Below are 16594 nucleotides of genomic sequence, written 5' to 3'. Positions count from 1 at the left end.
TAAATTTAAAATTTCCAGTTGCTTTGTTATACAGAGGGTGCTTCAAACATAATTTGGTTATAGCTATTTCTACACTTGTGGCGTTTTAAGGTCATCTCGAAACATATAACGCGCAAAGAAATAGAGAATTTCATATTTCCTTGATATTTTCCTTAAAAATGCACTCAAGCTGTTAAGCTTACGCTCAACTGTTCAGGTAATATCGGAGTTTATGTAGGTAAAATATTTTAAATCGGTTGGAATCAGAATCCACAAGTATGATCATCATACATACATATGTGTGTGCACATCAATGGACATGGCCCAAAGCAGACCCCTGATTTGATATGATGTGTCAAGGAAAGACCTTGCGCAGGTAGAATTAATCCAATTTATGCAGTGGATAACGAGAAGCGCGATCAACTAATCCAATAACCGACACATACTGGGTGATGGGATCAATGAATGAATCCGACGGCTTTCATTGATCTGCTTTTCAATAAGCCCAATGTTGCTTGGCGATTAGAAAAGGCCAATCGCAGATTACATGCATTACGGAGTGATGTTGTCACCCAATAGGCTGGTAGCAACAGTTCCTAATCTCTCATTCAGTAATCTGCCGCTGGTCCACCAAAATGCTCCCTAATTATGACCTGTATGTTGGCCTATAAATGGCAGAAACATGTCATCTATTGTCGCATTTAACAGTCGACGCTTGGAAAGAACACACATCGCATCGAATTTGAAACATAGTTTAAGAAATCATAGAAGATACTTTGGAAATGGCACCTGTTTTTCAATCGAGCTTCTCTATACGCTCCCTGCTCTCCGAAACTCAACTGGACAGCAAAAATGATCAGAAGTATTACGTGAATGGCTCGCCCAGTAGCCCCAGCGATTCAAATTCTTCGGAGGATGCATCGTCCGATGAATGCAATGCAGGAAGTGGATCCAATCGCAATGCCAGCGATGCCAAGCCGGCCTTCACATATAGCGCCCTGATTGTTATGGCCATTCGAAGCAGTCCGGAGAAACGTTTGACCCTGAGTGGTATTTGTAAATGGATTGCCGATAATTTCGCATATTATCAGAACCACAAGAGTGTCTGGCAAAACTCGATACGTCACAATTTGAGCCTCAATCCGTGTTTTGTGCGGGTGCCGCGTGCTTTGGACGATCCGGGACGTGGACATTATTGGGCTTTGGATCCATTTGCCGAAGACCTAACAATTGGTGAGACGACAGGGCGGCTGAGACGCAGCAATCAGACAGCGATGATGGGCCGCCACATGGCCGCATTATCCAACATTTCGTGTAATCGTTCGAAGGCAGCTCTGCCATATGGCAAGGGTTATATGCATCCTTATCAACAACAACAACAACATCAGCAGCAGCAGCAGCAGCAGTCCACCGATACAGCCACATTGTATGCTCAGTTCTTTAGAAGCAATGCGGCTGCTTATTGTCCCATCCCTGACGAACTCCAGACAATTATGATGCACAACTATCAACGCAATCAGCAACAGCAACAGCAGCAACAACAAAGAGCCTGGACTTACGCACAGCCAGCTGAGAGGCCAATGCCGCCACAACTACATCACCAACATCAACAACAACATCAACAACAACATCAACAACAACATCAACAACAACAGCATCCAGCGCCACTTATGTATCAGTACTACAACAACACAAACAGCAGCAGCAACACCTACTACCAACGACATCATCAACAACAGCAACAACTTGCCACATCAGCCGCTTATTCCAGCAAATGGATACAACAACAACAACAACAACAACAACAACAACAAATGAACAGCTTTTGGGCATAGAAATGGGAATTAGGTTCATGACTTGATTGACAACACTTCAAGTTTCCTTTTAGCGTAGAACGCGCTTTAGTTAATTAATCGAAGCATTTTAGCAAGCCAATCCAGCAAATTAGTTAAATAAATGCTAAGATAGTGCAGATACACACAAGTAGAGTAGAATTACGAGCTAGAAAGTTCTCTAATCCTGAGTAATGCAATTGAGTAAGTTTATCACTAGGCAGCGATCTATAAGTATCCTATCTAGCCTAACTTTGTCTAAGTATTAAACTAATTAGTTTCAAAATAAAACGTACTAAAAATGTTTAGGTAAAGCGTATAAGTTTATATAGTAAGGTATACTAATTTGAAAATATGAATACAAAATGTAACAATAAATAAATTATCTTTGAAAGCAAAGAAAAAATGACAGACAAATCTCACAAAATATTGGAATATTTGATTTGCCTAGATATTGAAGTAATCCTTTAGACATCCTTGTGACAAGCACGGCTAAATATTGTTAAAGCATTTTATCGTACAATTTTCCAAAAATAAAATTGAAACAGAAACGTTATTCAAAGACGTTTGTTAAAGAATGAAAACTATAGACATATTTTTGTTTTCAACATCTATTTGAAAGGATTCTTGAAAGTTGTGCCAATCTATTTGCAAATTATTTGCCTGAGCATAGCTTAAGGCTTTATCTTTTGGTTCCATCAGTTGTGTTTGCTATTTATAATACATGATGCTCTAGTACAATAATATCACAATTATTTATTACTACTCTCTGCTGTGAATCGGGGCAAATAAAATTCCCCCACCGTGTCGGAGTCGTGATTAGATATTTTTGTGATTTTTATAGGCTTTTTTATTTCTTTAGTTTTATTTAGTTTAAGTTCTCTATTATATTGCTTTTTTATGTACATCGACTGCATGGTTTGTCGATGAAATAAATAAATAAATAAATAAATTACTCAACATTTAGCTTATGGTTCATACCGCAAAATAGTTCTATCTGCTTGGCTTACAGAAACTGAGGGTTATCTCAGATCAGGAACAATTATTTAAGTGGAGGATCTCTCGTGTACGGACGGTCTTAGCAATGTCTCTAAAACAGAAATCAGTTAAAGCCAAAACAAAATCATTTGCGGTTCCGTTGAGCTAAACTAGTATTTACTAGGGTATGGGTACGCCTGCACCAAATAATATTGCGTTTGCTCTTTATGGGTTTGCACAACAACAACAACAAGAAGAAGAAGAACAACAACAACAAAAAGAGCAACAGCACATGCAGCAGCAAGAACATGAAACTACTAAGCCAAAATAACTTATGAAAAGAGCTAATCTGATAATATACAGAGTTGAAAGGGGCGGTCACGGCACGAATTTCGCTCTACACGCTTTGACGATGATACGTACATATATACATACTATAAATATACGTGTATGTACGTATGTATGTATTATGTTGGTATGCTCGTACGACCGCGATCGTCGATGGCCGATTGGCGATGGCAACCACGTCGACTGCACTTGCCAATATCGAACCCTTCGATTCCGATGCAATAATTGCGCAAAAAATGGCTTGCTTGGCATTTGATAATAAGGAGTTTTTTTTTAGACAATGTGGAACATTTTTTCTACCCAATAGCTTCAGAGAGAAGTGCAAAAAAATTCAGATCCAAGTATTTAAACAAAAGTATTATCACAAAAGTCTATTTTAAACACCTATTCTATAATATTACATACCTTCTTTGAGAATTGAGTCTATTATTGCTTTCAACTTATGAAAAAACAATCAATAAACTGAAACGGCAGATAGAAATTTGTTAAGAAGTTTCCTTTGGAGTAGTGGAAACTTTGACCCGTAACTGGAAAAAATTCTAGATCGTGTTGCTTGAAAGAGAGCCACTTTTGTGCTAACTGTAAATATTTATTTGTAAAGCCTGAATTTATCTTAAGCGCTTTTCTTGACCTTTATCAAGATCCAAAATATTTTATAAAAATTGTTTGATTTTTTTTTGTTTTGCTTTCCAGCAACAATTATGTTTAAATAAAACTAGAGAAATGACCGACATTTGTTGAATAGGTTGTAAGAAGAATAAAAAATAAAAATAATTTTGTTAATAAGACTACAGAATTCTAAATTAAACAACAATTTTTAAAAGTAGATTTTGATTCGTGAAAATAAAGATAATCTCTTACATTAATAGAAAAGAAGCCCAAATCATAAGCTACATTACAGATCATATTTACAAACTCTACTTCAATATATTACCATTTAACAGCAGCGTTATGTTAGCAAATTAAATGTGTTCTCCAAATATCCTTAAATACAGAATCTCTCCTTGTCGTTAGCGTTGTCCATGTCCTTCATTTTGAAAAACAAAACACACGCGTGAATATATGCAGCAAGAGGAGACGAAAGGGAAGCCATTCTTCTGTCTGGCCTAGCCAAAATAGAAGGCGAGAACCCAAATTGCTCTCCATTCTTCAGAGCTTGACATGGCGACCAACTAATGGACATGCCGGACAGTCGCACACACACACACAAATATACTATACAACCAGCTCATATAAGTGCATGTATATAGTATAGGTATATGCGCACTCACACAGACAGAGGTTAAGGGCACAAAAGAAGAGATTAAAAAATCTCTTCAAACTCAATTATAAAAATTCAACCCAATCTCGATTCCCGCGAACTGCCCGTTGGAGGTTTTTATTATTGCCGTTCTCGTTCTGGCCTTACTTCTTGTGATCCTTCGTGCGTCGTTTTGTGGTCATTCGTCATTTTAAAGTTCGCACAGCGCCCTTGCCCCCGGTCAGTCATTGACACTGATATGTGTGGCAAGGTATGTCTTTTGAAATGACAATCTGCAATTTGCTATTCGAAACCGTTTAAAGTAATTTATTTTCCATTTCGAGGACGCGATCTGTGGCGTTCTTGAGTTCTTGTTACTGTTGCTGTTGCTGCTTTGCCTGTTGTTGTATTTGTTTTTATTGCCCAGTCCACTCTGTGTTGCAAGTTGTTTTGTAGCAGTTGTCGGGGCTGTTCATCTACCAGGCTCCATATTTAAAGCTTCCTTTGTTTTATATACAGCTTCCCATGGAAATGGATCTAAGCTCGTGTTTCGAGCTAAAATGTATATTTTTTCCATTGAAAAGTCCCTTTGCAAATTGGGAAAAGGCATAGATACTCAAATGGTCCCACAAAACGGAAACATATTTTCTAGATATTTAACTTCAAAATGCCAAAAAACACATAGTGGTTAGTGGTTGAAGGACCACTAAATTTAAGAAGAGTTTTGAATTGTTCGTTGATTTTTTGAAATGTGCATCAAATTAAGGTTTGTTAGGAAGTTAATTTTGCAGTTCAGTTTTACAGTTTTGCCCGAGTTCTCGATATATTGCAGATATGCTCAAAATATTTTAAATCATATGAAGTCTACCTCTGCTGTTGTTTTATTATTATTTTATTTAGCATGATCTTAAGCAGCGTATAGACAGCGTATACATAAAATAAAATAGAAGTGCTGAATATTTATATTTGAACCATTCCATTTGAACAACAAAACAGCAAACTTGTCGAGAAGACTTGATTTATTCATCCGAAGACAAATCCTTATTAAAATACATTTAAAGCCTTATGCTAATAAAAACAAAAATTAAATTTGAGTAGCTGCAAGGGGAATAATTGATGTAAGCATTACTCCAGTTTTATGTTATGCTTTGAATAGATAATGTTAATTTAAGGGCTTTTAAAGCACTTTAAAAAAATATATATACTTATGTATACATATATGAGTTGCCGAATCTATTATCTAAATATTCAAATATCCAAATGTTCAACAAATTCAAATTCCTATTTAAATCAATTCCTTGTCTAACGCGATTAAAATCAACAACAAGTTACTAGATGCAGACTTATTGAAATAGTTTCCAAATTGGACAACTGTGTTGTTGTTTCTCCATCATCTCATCATCTCAGCTCATCTCTCTGCTATAGACTTTGAGACTTTCTGACTTTTGAGATGAAATATACCCATTACTATACAGAATATCAGACGAAAAAGTGACTACAACTTGGCTTATAGGCGAAAATCTAAAAAATGCCTTACATTTGCATTGGTCTGGTGAGCACTCGCCAACATCAATTGACTTTGTCGATTCTCTCCTCTTCTTTATTAATGACTTTCGTACTCCTTGAGCATCACTCAGGACCAGGACTGCCCTTTGCCGAACCTTAACAGTATCGATTGCATTGGCGTGAGAAGAAGACTTCGTTATATTAAATTGAGTTCATAAATATTATATTGCTGATATATGTGCGTGCATACATTTACATATAAACGAGTACGAGTCGTGTCGCTTAACAATGAAACAAAGAAAGAAGCAGACTTTGTGGGCAGATGGACAAACGTAGAATCAGGACATTGCCTGCATCTACGCCCCCTATTCGGACTTGCCATGATTGAATGCAGACATTTTCATACGTACCCCTTTTCCTTGGTTCCAACAAAGGTCAACTCTCAACATATGTATGTGAGCACGCAGTTTTGGGCATTTTCTATGCGCTCCATAAATAATGCAGTCAATTAATCTGACCAAAACATGTCACATACAACGTCAGGTTACGTACTTGTATTCCTGAAGTGGATGTCTGAGGTGCGCATAGTTATCCTTCTCAACGGTACGGACACGGTCAGTTATGTATGTAAGCTACAATGTGCGTTAAATATTTAGCAAGCTCGTAAAGGATGAGCAGAAAGTTTACTCCTGCGCGTAAAGGCGAAACAATTTTCTACTTACAACTGTAGTTTTTTGCTCTATTTTGTGAAATGGCAGCTAATCATTTAAGCCCGCCCGTAACACAAATATATAGCAGGTACTTAAATATATGCTGAGCGCTCTGCTAGATTGATAGAGAGAGTGGGAATTCTATAAACTTATTTTCCAGTTCCTCCATTTTGAATGTTCTATTTGAAGGAACAATAAAGTACTAAGAGTTCTTTTTGTTGGCTAAAAGACGACTTAAAAATAGATTCAAACTGGAGCTGTAAGCAAGACAGACCCACATTTTTAAAGCAAATATTTTGTCACATTCACGAAATTATTCTACTTTCCTACCATTGATGATCTTGAAGTTCAGTAATATAATATATATAATACAAGTATAATATAATCGGTTATTTGCAAGATCGAAAAAATTCATAAAGTTTCTTTAAAAATTTTTGTTAAATATACATTGAACGGTTTTTAAATAATTCTTCTGAATGCCGAAGCTACACATTTCACATTTTTATTGAGTCCAAGCATGAATCAATGTTCCCAATTCTTTACGGATTATACGCTATTAAAGTTGGCACACCATATGGATAAGTAAGTGGATAAGGTAAGGAATATTCATTATGCTCTTAAAGGATATTTCATGCAACTTTCGATACGGCAATTCCAAGTCCACTGCCGGCAACTACTACGTTGTATTTATGTAGCTCTTACTTGTAGTTTTGGAATTACAACAAAAATAGTGTGTATGCATATGCAATTAACGATAATTAATAATGCAGAGCTTCAAAAGGATCAGGAGATGAGTGCCGGTAGCGTATGGCGGGGTGTAATGATGGCCAGGAGCAGCGCTGTTGAAGAGGTCCAACCATGTGGTCGAGTGGTGTCTTTGTTGTTGCCGTTGTTGTTGTTGTTGGTGTTGTTGTTGCTGTTGCCATTCTTGAATTGCGTGTAAGGGACACGTTTTCAGTTTTGCCAACATGCGTGAATAAATAAAAGTTCCTGAAGGGATTGTCACCCATGCCACTAAAACAAAATCCGCCTGTCATATATATCACTCGACAGAGGGGCCGCAGTAAGTCGCCAGACGTAACCGGCCCATAAAATATGACAAACTTAACAACAGCACGGATGATAACAACAAAACGACAACAACAAGAGCGACAACAGCGACAAAAAGAAAAGCAACTGCAAAAAAGCACCCAGCACCAGCAGAGCTGTAGACATTGGTACATACTCCGGTACAACACCGGTACCAATACCAGTACCAGTGCCAGTGCCAGTACCAGTGCCAGTACCAGCACCAGTTAAAGGCCCTCGGACACCCACTTCGAAGCTGTCAATCGTCTAAATCGTTATGGGCACTTGTCGGCAAAGAAAAATGCAACCATAAAATGCCACAAAGTCAGTTTTAAATTATTAACGACAACAAATATTGTGACTGGGTACCGGGACCAGGCAATCAGCTCGAAGAGGGGCTCATGGAAAAGAGTACTCGTACAACACGTGATGTGGTGGTTTGAAGTGCCATGAAAACTTAATGACAATTGGGCGACACGTTTTGGTAGCAATACCAAGAATTACAACCACTTGCTAACTAAACAGTCGACTCTAAATAGAGCATGTCTACAAATGGATTTTGGTTAAAGATAATCCAATACACCATCTAATTGAATCTAATTAATTGCAACCGAATAGAGTATAAATTGCAATTTAAAAAGGGATTTAAATATTACTAGGCCATAAGCCGCCTTATGGCCTTAAGACACTACGTTAGGCATTAACTTAAAAAATTTCCTTGCTTGTGGAATAAGATAAAAGACGTATCAACAACTGTTTTGTCCAGGACTTTTATAAAATCATACAACTACACTAAGCGGCTTCTCTTTTTAAACAATAATTGATTGATCTCGCTGCGATTTTAATTATTCTTACACATAAGCTACATTACAGCGTTTTGATTCATTTTTATAATTTTATTAGTAAACAGGTTATGGTGATGCTATCGATAGTATGGAATTTTTTCTTAAACCATCAAAAACATAGAACCTTCCCTCGTTTCTACCTATTAGTTTATTAACAATAATTCAAAATTTCACTATTCCACATGAATATTAAAGTACTCAAATCGAATTCAAAATTTCTTAATTATAATTGATATTATTTTTGTTTTCAACTGCATTATAAGTTTGCGCGTTAAGATCATTTTAAAAGTTTTCTTTGCTCAACCTATTTTGATAAAAAGTTATTTAGAATTTTATTAATTAGGGAAAATTTCTTCAACTTTAATGTGCTTTGCATGGATATATAGTACACCTAATTCTGTTTTTACACGGTAGATTGGCTCCAGAAAAAGTCGTGCAAAAAAAAACGTGAAAAAAAATGCAAAATGAATCGTGCTAAATGGAATAAAGTCGTGTAACATTTTTAACTTTCAAACCGTGTTAAAACCATGTAAAAAAAAGAATTAGGTGTATTAATGTAGAAACAGTTAATGAGAACGTTAATAGAACCATCTCCTATGATATTTATGCGACAATATTTTTCATGCAAACAGAGCAGACAGTCCAAGGCATATTCTTATTCTAAAATAAAATACTTTCATTTAACATTTTTCCCTTTTTGCAATACATTTTAGTGTTTTCTTTAATATTAAGTTGAAACGAAGTTCTTGCACTCATAATTAGGGTACGATTATTTTTGAAAAATGTTTCCAAATTGAAAAGGCAGTTTGTGGCAAAACGCTTCCCAAAATGCAAATTGCCTGCTTTACACTTCATAAGGCTACAGGAAGTTATTCACACACACACACCAACACAAACACATACAGACATAAAGGCATAATATAGGTTGGTATGGCTTCAAATATTGTGAACCGGCATCGACCAAAAGGCTGGCAAAAGGCGCCAATGTTTGCACCGCGGGGCGCATTTCAATGCCGGAGCGAATGAAGAGAATTTCGCGAACAAACAAAGCGATTATTTACCCGGACGAGTATCATAATCGTATGCATCCTGTATTAATGTTTTTGCCATTGCATGCGAAATGGCAAATCAAACAATGTATGATATCTTGTGTTATGTTCTGTTCTGTTCAGTTCGCAGCTTTAAGCCGATGCGTTCACTTCGCAGGTACTCTTTGCAATTTCTAAATTTTGCGGACCTTTTGGGAAAAGACTTTAGCAGGGCTTTGTTTTGTTTTTCTGCTCACTTCCTTTTTTAATAACATTTTAAAAGTAATCGCAATCGTTCAACGAACCGATTGACAGGCTAATCTTCTTGAGAACATGTGTTCACCATATCAAGGTCGTGACACACACATGTAATCCCACCCAGCTCCCTACCCCGCTTCGCAGAGTCAGCGTTGACGGCCACTAAGTGGACAAAGGTTGCGGGCACATTGCTGGAAAAACTTTTGCCGTGGGTTAATATAAAAAAGGATGAAAACGAACGATGGATGGACAGAATGCTTTTGGAGGGGGTGCCAAAAAACTTCAAGCATCTTTGATAAGATTTGGGCAACAGAAACATTGAAAAGGGTTTTGCGCACATGTGTGTGCCGTGTAATGCCTTCAGCAGGAAGGACGAGGTGAGTGTGAGTGTGTGTGTGTGTGTATAGGTGTTGGTGTGGGTTGCTGTTTTCTCGCTTCATCACTTATGCATGCTTTGGTCTATTAGATTTCCGTTTCCGGTTCAACTGTAACGTACGAAAGTTGCACAACGTGTTTGAGGTTTTACGCTCTTTTGGCACACGTCAATGTGATTTTTCCCAACAGCAGCAAGAACATCGCTAAGACCCAACACATACTTTTGAACCTGCCACTTGTCCAGCTTCAATGCGCCCGAAATGCCCCCACAGACATCAATTGTGAATGGGGTATTTCAATTTTTGGGCAAAGTTTGTGAATTTCTTTTGATATTTGCGCAATTTCTTTGGAACAGAGTATGCAAGTTTCGACTAGATGATTCCATAAATATTATGGATTGCACTTTGAAAGTCTTTGACATTTCAACAAAGATTTCCCCTACCATCGTCCTTTAATTCGTTCCATTTCTAACGGGATTTCGTCGATAAGCAGACATGTCCAGGTGGATTTTAGGCAGTAATCAACAATAGAAGGTAGCAAAGCTATATTTAAGGTCTCGCCTGTTAATATGAAAGGATGGAAATCCCTACAATTTCCATGAATAGTTTTAAGTTCTTTAAGTCTTTTCAATAGGCATACATACATACGAGTATGTATAGACACTGAGAGCACAAATGTTGTACAACAAGGAACATAATTTGGATGTATTATAACAAAAATGTATGTTGGTTATATATCAACGATTCGGTAAATATTAATTGGTTCGGGTATATGAAAAAAATTTAATATAAGTTGTTGAAAATAAATATAATAAATTCTTTGTGAAATAAATATTTATTATTACACAGAAGGTCTAGGATTTCGCTGCATTACTTAATGTTAAATAATTTATATTCGTTTTATGTTATTTTTAATAGAATCTGAAGAACTTTTCCTTATGCTTGGCCAAATATTTATTTTTTAAAGCAATTTAAAACAAATATAAATACGTGTTAATCCTTTGATTTTAATAATCACTATTTTCTTACTCTGTGATTTAAACTGACACATTCCTTTGAAATAAAAACTTAAACTTGCTTTTGAATTTTTTTTTTTCAACGTGTTCGTTTTTCGTTCATACATACATATGTACTATATGTGTAGCTTATAGGATTTTTTTGTTGTTGTCATTATTTGAATTTTGTATTTTTTTGGGTTGGGTGCTGAGTTTTTGATTCATCAATTATGTTGTCACATATGTAAGCAATGCATTAATAATCGCGACAATTTCTCACTCCCCATGATGCAAACTATGCAATCAATCAATTTTGAAGAGCTCTCAATATGACAAAAGTTGAATTAATGATATATATTTACTATATATGTATGTGCACTAAACAATGCCAACTCAAAAATACTTTACACACACATGCACGAACAGCCGCATGCAAAAGGCCAAAAAGGCAAGACAGGAGAGGGACGGGGAAAATAAATCGAAAAATGAAACTGAAAACAACAAATCATCAATTGACAAATCGATGCGCATCACTAAAAACTCATTATTCCAATAACAGGAGGCTCAGCAAGACGCTGCATTCGGTCAAGAGATGAGGCTGTGGATGTGGCACTGTTGGACACAAAAGCAACAACAACAGCAACAGCAACGAAAATAATAATAATAACAACAGCAATCGGCAACATACTCGTAACCATCAACGACGACCGGTCAACATCAACGCCTCCTCCTACTCCTCCTTCAAGCAGGCAACTCACTGACTGGACAGAACGGGACTGGACTGGACTGACTAACTGACTGACTGACTGACTGGATTGACTGAGTGACTGCGTCTTCAAAATCGTCGCATTCGTCATCGTCATATCAGCCGCTCATCTTGTAGTTGAGTGCGAGAACAGTGGTCATTATCTGTTCAAGATTTTCCTCTTGCCCAGACGATTGCTGGCACAAAAGGGCAGCTCAGGCCATACACGCATACTTACAAACTACTTGTATATGTATGTATATATGTGTGTGTGTATGTGGGTATGCACGGCAACAATTTTGTTACTTCGCTACAATCATTGCCAGGATCAGCCTTAGCATAAAGCATATCACGAGGCGAAAGACTGAAGTGAAATCCACTTTGCCTTATTGGTAATTTAGCAGGTTAATGGTAAGAAAAATATAAAAAAAAAAAATGGAAGAAAAAACTAAAAGGAGGAAGCAGAGCTGACCAAACCCATACCCAAAAGAGGCCACAGGCTAAAGGCGACAGCACCCAACGATGAAGGCGAAACCAAAGCCAAAACTGAAACTAGACTGAACAATGCCGTTTCGGGCCATTCGATAAAATGGCCTCAGACTCTACAGCTTCAGCTCTTGAGTCAGTTGGAGACGAGACAAGACTCTGCGACAGCGACAGCGACAGCTCAACTTCAGTTGTTCAGTTTAGTTCAGCTGATTTGCTTTGTCCGTCCGTCCAGTCAACCAAGCGACCAACCATCCATCCATCCATCCAACCATCCAACGAGTCAGGCGACCAAAGATCCCGCAGCCACATACTATACTACATACTGCATACAAACATACATACATACATACATTATTCCAATTCTGATGGTCATCATCTTTATCATTAACTTTTTGCCATCGAAGATTATGCCTGGCTTGTCGTGTCGCTGTCGTTGCTCTTGCTGTTGTTGTTGTTAATGTTTTAATGTTGTTTTTGTTGTTGTTGTTGTTGTTGTTGTTGTTATTGCTGTTGTCGGCAGTCCGTGCCGCCCGTTGCTGCTGTTGTTGTTGTTGTTGTTATTATTGTTGTTGTTATTGTCCATGTGAGAGCGACAATGGCGAAGAGTGAATTAAAAATACAAAAATGAAAATAAATCATCATCAGAGACGCATGTCAAATTCATCTCCTGACGACTGCGTGTGCTGGCCATGATTGTGGCTACACACATATACACGTATGTACATACAACATACCTACATGTGTACATACATATATAACTCTGATTCTTTCTGACTCTTACTCTGCCTCTGACTTTAGCTGTTGAGCTGTGTCATTCAAAATGTAACGTGTGCGTGTGTGTGTGTGTGTGTGCATACACACACACATATGCACACACTTCAAATCTCCATCAGATTCACACACAATACAATAATTCTTGTTGCTTATTAATGTAATTTATATAATTTACAGCTTAATTTATAGAAAGCCCTTAGCATGAAAGATTCAGTTTATTGATAAGTCAATGTCAGCGCATTTCAGTTAGTATTGGTAGACGTATGTAAGCTTTTTAATGACGCTTTCAGCCGGAGAGTCTGCTAGAGAATAAAGGTTCCTGACTGAGAGGACACAACTTATGTATTTATTTATCCAGAAATGTTTCTATATGAACTATACAGGAACAAATTACTTTGCTAGATACCGAAAGCTAGAGCATATGCATATGTATGTATGTATGTATATACATATGTATGTGTGCACACATGTCTATAATTTATTTCCCTTTTTTTGTTAGGGCCACACTTTGTCCGCACAACTTTGACGATGTTGAAGAAAGAGAGAGCACACACAACTAAGTACACACAATGCATTTTTTTGAAATTATGTTTAATGTTTAACTTAAGCCTTTTGTAATCATTTTTGGCAATGACAACGATAAACGACGCGACGCGCTTATCATGCTACGCAAAACTAATCGTTGACCCTCAACTAACAGCGGTGCTCTCATTAAGAATGCAAGAGTGAAAGCAAAGAATCAAAAATTATAGCTGTAAATCAACTTATGCAACTGGCACCTCCACATGGGCGTTGCGTGGATCATAGTTAAGTGGATTTCATGAAAATTGCCTTTTATATTACTTGTACCAAATTTTTCCAAATATTAAATTAAGGGCTATGTTTATTTTTATAAAACATCAAGTCCTCATGTATACATACACAATTATTGTTTACGGTCAATATCTTTTAATCTATTTAATCAAGAAATATGTATGTATATACATATCGAAATATCGTGCATATATTAAACCTTATTGGTATTCTTTCTACGACCATGTCGATTAACTGTTTGCTTTGTTTTGCCTTTTATTTCTTTGCTGGCACTCTCATCTTAAAAGAGAGCAACGCCCACGAGAGTGTGTGTTTGTGCAATAACTAAGATACATATGTAGGTTTTAGTTTTGTTCGAACTGTTATTTTTTTGCACGTACATATGTATGTATGTATGTCTGTGCAAGATGCCAATGTAATTGCATTTCTTATTAGATTTCTGCGCACATTTTTTGTGTATATTTATACAATCTTATACAATATTTGAAAACAGCAAGCGTCTCTATGAATTCATCAGCAAATTTTAAAAATGCAGAAACCTTAAATTTAAGGTAATAATGTTAGCTGTTCTTTCTTATACCCATACATACATACATATGTACATTCGTACATATTTACCATATCTACCTACTGTAGATTAGCATGAATGAAATTTGCATAGCGCTAACATTTTTTCAAAGCGGCTAGCCATAGTTGTAGACAGTATGGCGCCCACAGCGCTGCCACTGCTGTTGTTTTCCTCTCAGCTGCTGGCGCTCAGCGATCCCGGATATGTTATTGAATAACAGCGCATGTTAATTCGTGTTGCCAGAGCAAAACTTAAGCTATGCCTATGTGAGATCTACTCGCACATGCTCAGTATATAGTAAGTTCTTTTTTTCTAATTAAGAATAATTTGTTGATCAATGATTATCATTAAAAAACATGACATTATTAATATTTACATACCAGTTTTAAAACAATATGTATCGCTACGAATATCAGCAGACTGGATATCCAGCGCCACTTCAAAGCCAATATTATTTCATAATTATTATTTCTTCAACAAACTGGCCCTTAATGTAGGAAATTCAAATATTTCTTTTAGGGATAATATAGGATCTACTATACAAAACTTGTCTTAACTTTTTAGAAGTTATTGTAAAATATTCACTTGAAAAGTAAAATAGTTCTGATGAAACTTAAAAATGTGTATACTTACAGAATATTGTGATCCCTTGCGCTTTCCATAGAGAGACCTATAGCTGCGTCGTTTCCCACCTACACTCTTCTCCATTCATTACAGGTGTCAAAGATTCTAAGTGACATTTAACTTGATCTCTTGGCCCATTAAACATAGACCAATTGAGACCGCGACATTGTCGTAGAAGTGGAAGTGTGGTATCTAATCGGCTTAGAGCCGCTTCTGTCCGTACCCATGTCTCTGCCTGTGTCTGTGTCTGTGTCTGTGTCTCTGGTGACAGACCATGGACAATAGCGATGGGACAGTAATCAATCAAAATTAGATGTCACTTAGGGAGCAACAGCAACATCAACAGCAACAACGCATCCATATGCCCTAACAGTAGTGAATATTGTGACAAAAGTGGCAGAGGTAGTGGCATGAAAGCCGTGACACTCATGGAGGTCAACCCACTTATATGCCAATTAGGTGACAGGGAAAACGAGTTATATGTACATATACTTGTATATACTTAAATACGATAAATGAAAACGTTAGCTGTGCGTTAAGTCTTCGACCTTGCTGTTTATCCCCGATGACAAAGAAAATACTAAGCAACAAAAAATAAAGAAATACTCGTATATGAAAAAATACAGCGATAATAATACACGCTCGTCCGTATTCAGCAGCATCGTTAAAATAAATAATTCTCAGGTAACCAATGGATTGGTTCAAGTTAGTGATTGCAGAGTTTAATAGCCGCATTATTACAGCCAAACAGAGCCATGCGAAAACCATAAAAAATGAACTGGCAACCAAACCCACAGAGGAGAACTGAAGAACAAGAAAGGAAAAAGAGCGTACGGCAAAATGGGAACCAAAGTTCCAGTTACTCGTATAGTTGCCGCCACAAGCCGCACCAACACCACCACCACCACCACCGGCAACAACAACATTAGTAACATCATGGACAACAGCAGGAGCTGTGTATAAAGCAGTTGAAACTTCAACATTAATGCTCTCCAAGTTAATGAATATTGTGTTTCATAGCAGAAGCAGAAGCAGAAGAAGCGGCAGCCCCTGCCTCAGAAGGCGCAGAGTCGCCTTTACAGCTTCCGACTGGAATCCGTTTTGCCAACTGAAAATGAGGCAATATAGTGCTGCCTACCATCTGTAACTGCAACTGCAACTTCTACTTCTACTTCTGCATCAACTGCAGCATCGGGTGCGGCATAAATGAGCCAACGGATCGAATGGCGGCAGAGTCGTCGCCGTCGCCGTCACCGTCATCGTCATCGTCCCCATCATCGTCATAGTCGTCGGGGAAGGTCGTGCACGCCATCGACAGATCACCACGACACTCTTGCAGAGCCAAGTGCGCCATCATAGCAACAACAACAACAGCAACATAGCCAGTTATCCAGTCAGGTAGTCAGGTAGTGAGGCAGCC

The 16594-nt window shown here is 37.4% G+C and overlaps 1 protein-coding gene across 1 annotated transcript; it reads left to right on the top strand.

The window, feature by feature from the left end:
* The first annotated feature begins 761 nt into the window (after positions 1-761).
* LOC115627987 (fork head domain transcription factor slp1) lies at positions 762-16302 on the top strand. The gene is made up of 2 exons (XM_030523883.1): positions 762-1526; positions 16195-16302. Exons 1-2 carry the CDS (start codon positions 762-764, stop codon positions 16300-16302), a joined length of 873 nt encoding a protein of 290 aa, XP_030379743.1.
* The last annotated feature ends 292 nt before the right edge of the window (positions 16303-16594 follow it).

Source organism: Scaptodrosophila lebanonensis, unplaced genomic scaffold (genome assembly GCF_003285725.1).
Source record: "Scaptodrosophila lebanonensis strain 11010-0011.00,11010-0021.00 unplaced genomic scaffold, SlebRS2 tig00000098-arrow-pilon, whole genome shotgun sequence".
In the NCBI taxonomy this organism is placed as follows: domain Eukaryota; kingdom Metazoa; phylum Arthropoda; class Insecta; order Diptera; family Drosophilidae; genus Scaptodrosophila; species Scaptodrosophila lebanonensis.
Note: the sequence above shows the minus strand (reverse complement) of the source record. Positions and strands in the feature narration are given on the sequence as shown.

Excerpts from the sequence above, each read along its gene's own strand:
- LOC115627987 (XM_030523883.1), top strand. The coding sequence starts at position 762 with ATGGCACCTGTTTTTCAATCGAGCTTCTCTATACGCTCCCTGCTCTCC. Across the intron at positions 1,527-16,194 it reads AACAGCAGCAACAACAAAGA|CAGAAGCAGAAGCAGAAGAA; the intron begins GCCTGGACTTAC and ends TGTGTTTCATAG.